Here is an 8,639-nt window from a genome sequence, read left to right on the forward strand (position 1 = left end):
TTTTATTTTTCCTTTTCTTTCCTCTTGATTGAATCAATCACCAAATCATTGATTGGATAATTTGATTTGATTGGCCGGCCCCTTGGTTGGGAACCAAGCAAGGGTGGTCAGCCCCTTTAAAAGAAAAGAAATTATTTTGTAAAAATTTTATAAGCAAAGAAGGAAAGCTCTTATAAAATTTTATAAGCTCTATTTTTAATTTCCCAATGTGGATGTTAAAAAAGGAAAGTTTTAAAAATTAAAACCAAGTTTTAAAATTTAAAACTTCTCTTCTAAAATTTCCTTTTTTAACATGGTTACAAAAATAGAAAATTTACAATTTTAAAACTTCTCTTCCTTTTTCCTTAAAACCATGAGGATGATTAAAAAAGGAAAGTTTTATATTTTAAAATCTCTCTTTTAAAATGTGTAGATATCTATAAAAAGAAGTTTTTAAGATTCAAAGCACCCCTCCTTATTGAAATATGTGGTCGACACCCTTCAAACTTCTTGTGGTCGGCCACCTTAAGGAGATTATCGCCAGCCCCTTTGGTTTGGTCACCAAGCCATGGGTTGACCCCGTCTTGGACACCAAGATGGGCTTTTCATGAGTGGATTAGAGACATTAATGAGGCTACGACAGGGACCTAGAGGAAAATTTGGTTTTGGCCTTCCGACGAGCTTGAGTATCCCGTATTCTCCCCAAACACACAACTCAAGTTCATCAATAATAACTCATTCCACTAGAGAGTTATTATTGCACTACCGCAACAATCCCAAATTACATTATGGGCTCCTTCTTATCATGAGTGTGTTAGTCTCCCTGTGTTTAAAATAACAAATATCCACTAATTAAGTAAGTTATTGACAACCCACTTAATTAATATATAGCTCCAAGAGTAGTACCACTCAACCTTATTGTCATGTCGGACTAAGTCCACCTGCAGGGTTTAACATGACAATCCTTATGAGCTCCTCTTGGGGGCATTCTCAACCTAGATGACTAGGACACAGTTTCCTTCTATAATCAATAACACACACTATAAGTAATATCATTTCCCAACTTATCGGGCCTATTGATTTATCGAGCTAAATCTCACCCTTTGATAAGTTAAAGAAATAAATACTAAATATATATGCTTGTTATTATATTAGGATTAAGAGCTCACACTTTCATAATAACTAAGGTCTAGTTCTTTTATTAATTCAGTATAAAAAGAACTTACCTAAATGGTCCTACTTAATACACTCAGAGTGTATTAGTGTAATTTATTAGTCAAAATAAACTAATATCTAATTACACTATGACTATTCCAATGATTTGTTCCTTTCCATCTTAGTCGTGAGCAACTGTTTATAATTTATAAGGAATTGATAACATGATTTTGTGTGTGTGACACCCCACACCATGTTATCTACAATATAAATCAATTGAACAACTACTGTTAGCATATAAATGTAGATATTGACCAATGTGATTGTTAGAGTGTATACTGAAAGCCTAAGCTTTTATAAACATTTATTTTAAATAAAGAATCACATTTGGTCAAATTGTCTACATTTAGTTGTAGTTGTTGAATTAATTTATATTGTAGATAACATAGTATGTGGTGCCACATATAGAAGATGATGTTATCAGTACCTTATAAATTATAAACAGTAGCTCACGACCAAAATGGAAAGGAACAACCCATTGGAAGGTCGTAGTGTAATTAGGAATTAGTTTATCTTGACTATATAATTACACTAGTACACTTAGAGTGCATTGAGTAGGACCATTAGAGGTCGTTTCTTTTATATTGACTTTGTAGAGGAACAAAGACCTCAGTTATTATGGAAGTGTGTGCTCTTAATCCTAATATAATAACAAGCACATATATTTGATATTTATTTTTTTAATTTATCAATGGGTGAGATTTAGTTCGATAAATCAATAAGCCCGATAAGTTGGGAAATGATATCACTTATAGTGTGTGTTGTTGATTATAGAAAGAAACTATGTCCTAGAAATCTAGGTTGATAATGTCCTCAAGATGAGCTCATAAGGATTGTCATGTTAACCCCTGCAGGTGGACTCAGTCCGACATGATGATAAGGATGAGTGGTACTATTCTTGGATTAAGATATTAATTAAATGAGTTGTCAGTAACTCACTTAATTAGTGGACATTCGACATCTTAAACACAGGGAGACTAACACACTCATAATAAGAAGGAGCCTAAAAATGTAATTTGGGATTGGTGCGGTAGTTCAACAATAGTTCTCTAGTGGAATGAATTATTATTGATAAAATTAAGTTGTGTGTTCAGGGCGAACACGGGATGCTTAATTTTATCGGGAGACCAAAAACCAATTCCTCCTCTTGGTTCCTATCGTAGACTCTTATTTATAGAGTACTATACCCACCTATACCCACCTTTGTACCCATGTTGTAGGGGTCGGCCAAGCTAGCTTGTGGTTCAAGCTAGGGCCGGCCAAGCCTTGGTTCATGGGTGGTCGGCCCTAGCTTGAGCCCAAGCTTAGGTGGCTGACCCCCATTAAATTTAATTTTAAATTTTTATTATGTGAAAGATATAATTTATTGGAGAGATTTAAAATTAAAATATCTCTTTTAAAAGGATCTACAAAAGATTAAAGAAAGAGATTAGATCTCTTTCCTTATTTGTAGATAGGAAAGATATTTTATTTTTCTTCTTTATAAATTATTCACATGTAGAAAAATTAAAATTATAGAAATTTCTTTTTATCAACCATGAAGGGATTTTAAAGGGATATTTTATTTTTTAAAAATTTCCGAAGACAAATAAGGAATTTTAATTGTTGATTGAAATTGCCTTATTTGCTCTTATTGATGTGGCCGGCCATGACATGAAGATTTAGGAAATTTTGTTTTATTTTTCTTAATTAATTCATGTCAAGGAAAGTTAAGGAAATTTTATTGTAATTAAATTTCCTTAGTTACCAAAGCTAAGGATTATAAAAGAGGGGTTTGGGGTGCCTTCATGAGACACAACCTCTATTATTCTCTCCCTCTTTTTCCTTGGTGTTGTGGCCGGCCATCCTCTCTCCCTGTCTTCCTCTTTGTGGTGGCCGAAACTCTTCCTTGCTTGGAGCTTTTGTGGTGGCCGGATACTACTTGGAGAAGAAGAAAAAGAAGGAGAGAAAGCATGCATTCCTTGGAACTTAGTTGGTGGAAAAAGTTCTTCATCCTTGGATTTTAGTGCTTGGCCGAAACTTGAAGGAAGAAGAAGAAGGTGCTAGGTGGTCCTCATCTTGGAAGATCGTTGCCCACACAACGTCCGAGGTTAGAAGAGGAATACGGTAGAAGATCAAGAGGTCTTTCTAAAAGGTATAACTAGTATTTTTCCTTTCCGCATCATACTAATTATTTTTGGAAATAATACCAAATATAAGAGGTATGCGATTCTAGTATTTCAAATTTGTTTTCGATGTTGTGTTCTTTTGTTTTTCTTTTCCTTGTGATTTGATTGTTCTTTTCGGTTGACCTAAAGTTATTTAAGGAAATTAAATATTAACTTTCCTTAAAAGGCTTTGTCTAGGCGGTGGTGGTTGTTCCCATATCCAAGAAGACCATGTGCCTTGCCATGCAGTCCTGGAAGCCAATTTTGGAAACTAATATTTAATGAAATTAATAACTTAGGTGATTTGGATCAAACGTGTTAAGTTCCGCAGGAGATCCGAGTCTAAACCTAAAAGAACAAATAGATTAAACTTTGGATCAAACGTGTTAAGTTCCGCAGGCGATCCAAGTTTAATTTAAATGAACACATGGTAGCTAGGAAAAGGTTCAGACCTTTGTACAAAATTTTTGTACAGTGGAACCGTTAGGTTTTCCTAGTAGCAACCAACAATTGGTATCAGAGCTAGGGTTTTGCCTCTATATATTTGGTATTAGTTTAATTATGCACATGTCATATATAATTTAGGCAGGTTAATAGTAGGATGTGCTAACTTTGTGGATGCAGGATCCAACTATTATGACTTTTAGTTATTATGTGTGTGATTGGACCCTTGGACATGTCAAGGGAATTTATATGTGTGTGCATGATTGTATTATAAAATACAGCAGGAGCTGTATTTAGTTTTATTAGGATTTTATTTTTGATCTAGTTACATGTACATTCCTTTTATGGAATATAGGATCGATGGATGGAAATTTTTATTTTATGTTCGATCTAGTTTACATGTACATTCCTTCGAGGAATATAGGATCGAAAAATGTAAAATTATATTTGTGTCGAGGATCGAATCTTGCAAGGCGTGGAACCTTTTGAGGACCAGAGGCGCAGCGGAACAAGGAGCAAGATGGATGCGACAGCAAGACCCGGTGGCGGTGGCCAAATATGGCAGCAGCTTGGGATGACAACACACGGAGGACAACCATAGATAAAAGTCATAATTGTTGAAAATTAGATTTTTTATTTATTGCTTTTATATTGTGCTATGTGTGTATGTTAGTATACATGTTTAGTAGGCTAGCATAGTTAAAATTCCTCATTTATAAATAACTAAGTGGGAGAGGGATTTTAAATAAATTCCACGGTCTCCATTACTGGTTTGTAAGTGATGCAAACAAGCTTGCGCGTTGGCTCTGAGTGCCTTCCTCCATATCGGATGAGCTTGTTTGTGGATCACTAGAACAAACTTCCATTTGGGATGACTATAGGAAGTTAATTAAGAGCGTGTGATCTTCCCCATCGGAAGGGGCACAATCTTATTAATGGACTTAGTGTCAAGTAATGGTATACACTTAGGCACAACTAATAGTATCCTTCCCATCGGAGTCACTGCTATTATTTGTGTGACCAAAGGATACCAACTATTAATTTTATTTGTCAAAAAGTTAGGTTGACAAGATAATAAAATTAATGGATTAAAACCCTCATTTTACAAATGTTGAATTTTTATATGTCCACACTATCATGGCATACAAAATTCACGGTGTTTTTAGGTGTTGGTTAATTTAAAATTGTATTGTTTGAGGAATCAATATTATTCTAAATTTATAATTCTGATCAAAAGTTATTTGTGATTCTTAGGATGACTTTCAACCCACTGTCCATCATACTACAACAGAATAGACTTACTGGTCCTAACTACATAGATTGGAAAAGGAACCTGGACATTGTTCTTACTGCTGAAAGCTATAAGTTTATACTGACTGAGTCTTGTCCTGATGCACCCACTGGTGAATCTACCCAAGAGGATATTGAATATCATAAGAAATGGGTAAAGGCAGATGAGATGGCGCGGTGTTACATTTTGGCTTCAATGTCAAATGTATTGCAACATCAGCATCAAGATTTACCAACAGCTTATGATATTATGAACAATCTCAAGGAACTCTTTGGTCATCAGGATCGTGCTTCTAGACAAGAAGCCATGAGAAAGATAATGACAGCCACCATGCAAGAGGGTACTCCTGTGAGGGATCATATCCTAAAGATGATGGCTTATCTGAACGAAATACAGATCCTTGGAGGAGAAATTGATGGGGAAACCCAGATCGATATGATTCTCCAAACACTACCTAGAAGTTTTGAGCAATTTTGCCTGAATTACAATATGAACAAAAGGGTATATTCATTGGCGGAACTACTGACAGAACTTCATGCAGCAGAAGGATTGTTTCGTCACAATTCTCACATTCACTATGTTGAAAATGGTTCTACTTCTAAACCGAAAGGAAAGAAGAAGAAGAAACAAGTTGGTTCAGTAAAGAAAGTGAATAAATCTCAGAGTACAGGACCTAAAGCTGGAATGAAGAAGCCAAAGGGCAAGTGCTTCATCTGCAAGTAATCAGGGCATTGGAAGGCGGACTGTCCTCGTAGGAATCAGAACAACAAAGGTATATATCATGCTCTAGTTGTTGAAACATGTTTAGCGGTGTTATCTACCAGCACCTGGTGTGTAGATACGGGAGCCACTGATCATATCTGCAATTTCTTGCAGGGGTTCCAGGAAACCCGACGACTAACTGAAGGAGAGATTACCATCTACATGGGCAATGCTACTAAAGTGGCGGCTGTTGTAGTGGGAGATGTCTACTTATTTTTTAATAGGAATAGAAATTTGGTTTTAAGAAATTGTCTTTATGTACCCAGTTTTAGAAAGAATTTAATTTCAGTTTCTAAACTATTTTTGGATAGATATTCAGTTTCCTTTAGTAACGATGCAGTTATTAAGAGAAATAAAGTGATTATCTGTTCTGGTACATTAGTTGGCAATTTGTATACTTTAAATCTAATTTCTCCCACAAAGCAAAACATGGGAATTTATAACTCATCTTCTAACTCAAATAAGAGAAAAGAACCTTCGGAAATGAACCAAGCATATCTTTGGCATCTAAGGCTTGGTCATATTAACTTAAGTAGGATTCAGAGGCTTATAGCCGATGGACTTTTGGGTTCATTAGAATTGGAAAATTTTCCGACTTGTGAATCTTGCTTGGAAGGTAAAATGACCAAGAGGCCTTTTAAGGCCAAGGGGTATAGAGCCAAAGAAGTGTTAGAATTGGTTCATTCTGATTTGTGTGGTCCTATGTCTGTCCAGGCAAGAGGTGGTTTTGAATATTTTGTCTCTTTTATAGACGATTATTCAAGATACGGATACATTTACCTAATGCGCCGCAAGTCTGAGTGCTTTGATAAGTTCAAAGAGTACAAGGCTGATGTGGAGAAACGACTAGGTAAAAGTATCAAGACACTATAGTCTGATCGTGGTGGTGAATACCTCTTAGGAGAGTTTAGGAATATCTTATTAGAGGTCGGGATTCAATCCCAACTGTCTGCACCTGGTACACCCCAACATAATGGTGTGGCAGAACGAAGGAATAGGACCCTTATGGAAATGGTTAGATCGATGATGAGTTATTCAGAATTACCAAATTCATTTTGGGGATACGCTCTGGAAATAGCAGTGTACATTCTGAACTTAGTACCTTCTAAATCAGTTTCTTCTACTCCCATAGAATTATGGAATGGGCGAAAGCACAGTCTAAGACATATTCGGATTTGGGGTAGTCCAGCACATGTGCTGAAACCAGATGCTGATAAGTTAATATCTCGTACAGAAGTTCACGTGTTTGTGGGGTATCCTAGAGGAACGAAAGGTGGTTTATTTTATAGTCCTAAAGACCAAAAGGTCATTGTTAGCACCAATGCCCAGTTTTTAGAAGAAGACTATATAATGGATCACAAGCCTAGTAGCAAAGTTGTTTTAGAAGAAGTTAGGGAGGACACGTCTACTTCAGTACCAACAGTACAAGATGAAGTACCACAAGAGACTGCAACATGTGTCACACATGATACACAACCATAGACTGTGCTTCGTCATAGTGGGAGGGTTGTTAGGCAGCCTGATAGATTCATGTTTTTGGGAGAGTCTTCGGACTTGATCCCGGGTAAACATGAACCTGATCCACGAACATATGACGAAGCACTCCAAGATGCAGCATCTTGGCAAAAGGCAATGAATTCTGAAATAGAGTCTATGTACTCTAATAAGGTCTGGGAGCTTGTAGAACCACCTGATGGTGTAAAAGCCGTTGGATGCAAGTGGATCTACAAAAGGAAAAGAGGGATAGATGGGAAGGTAGAAACCTTCAAAGCTAGGCTTGTTGCGAAAGGATACACTCAGAAAGAGGGAATCGATTATAAGGAGACCTTTTCACCGGTAGTCATGCTTAAGTCTATCTGGATACTCTTATCCATTGCTGCTCATATGGATTATGAGATTTGGAAAATGGATGTCAAGACAACTTTCCTTAATGGAAGTCTTGAAGAGAACATCCATATGAAGCAACCAGAAGGGTTTGTTGAAAAAGGCAAAGAGCATCTAGTGTGCAAGCTCAATCGGTCCATTTATGGACTGAAGCAAGCTTCAAGGTCTTGGAACATCCAGTTTAATGAAGTAATCCATTCATATGAATTTATTCAGTGTCCGGATGAGTCTTGTGTATACAAGAAGTGTAACGGAAACGTGGTGGTATTTCTTGTACTATACGTAGATGATATTTTGTTAATTGGCAACAATATCAAGGTATTATCAGATATAAGGGTATGGTTGTCCAAAAAATTTGATATGAAGGATTTAGGAGATTGTGCACACATTCTTGGAATCAAAGTTATAAGGGATCGCAAGAAAAGAATGTTGTGTCTGTCCCAAGCTTCATATATAGATACAATCCTTGCTCATTTTATCATGCAAGATTCCAAGAAAGGTTTCTTACCTTTTAGGCATGGAGTAGCTCTATCTAAAGAGATGTCTCCAAAGACATCAAAGGAGATAGAGGACATGAGAGCAGTTCCTTATGCTTTAGCTGTAGGAAGCCTAATGTATGCAATGCTATGTACAAGACCTGATATCTGTTTTACCGTGGGCATGGTTAGTAGATATCAGAGTAACCCTGGACAAGGATAATGGACTGCGGTAAAGCATATATTAAAGTACCTGAGAAGGACCAGAGATTATATGCTAGTTTACCAAGCAGACGATTTGCTCCCAGTGGGTTACACGAATTCAGATTTCCAATCAGATAGGGACAACAGTAAGTCTACATCAGGCTATGTGTTTACTTTGGGAGGTGGAGCTATTGCATGGAGGAGTGTTAAGCAGAAATGCATTTCGGACTCAATCAT

The 8,639-nt window shown here is 36.6% G+C and overlaps 1 protein-coding gene across 1 annotated transcript; it reads left to right on the plus strand.

Annotated features, from left to right (window-relative positions):
- Positions 1 to 5,052: 5,052 nt before the first annotated feature.
- On the plus strand, positions 5,053 to 5,700 carry LOC122050174 (the record flags this gene model as incomplete). Its single annotated transcript, XM_042611106.1, has 1 exon — positions 5,053 to 5,700. A coding segment is annotated over one exon (648 nt), but the record flags the coding sequence as incomplete, so codon positions are not given.
- Between the last annotated feature and the right edge of the window lie 2,939 nt (positions 5,701 to 8,639).

The sequence above is a fragment of the Zingiber officinale genome, chromosome 3A (genome assembly GCF_018446385.1).
Source record: "Zingiber officinale cultivar Zhangliang chromosome 3A, Zo_v1.1, whole genome shotgun sequence".
NCBI lineage: Eukaryota > Viridiplantae > Streptophyta > Magnoliopsida > Zingiberales > Zingiberaceae > Zingiber > Zingiber officinale.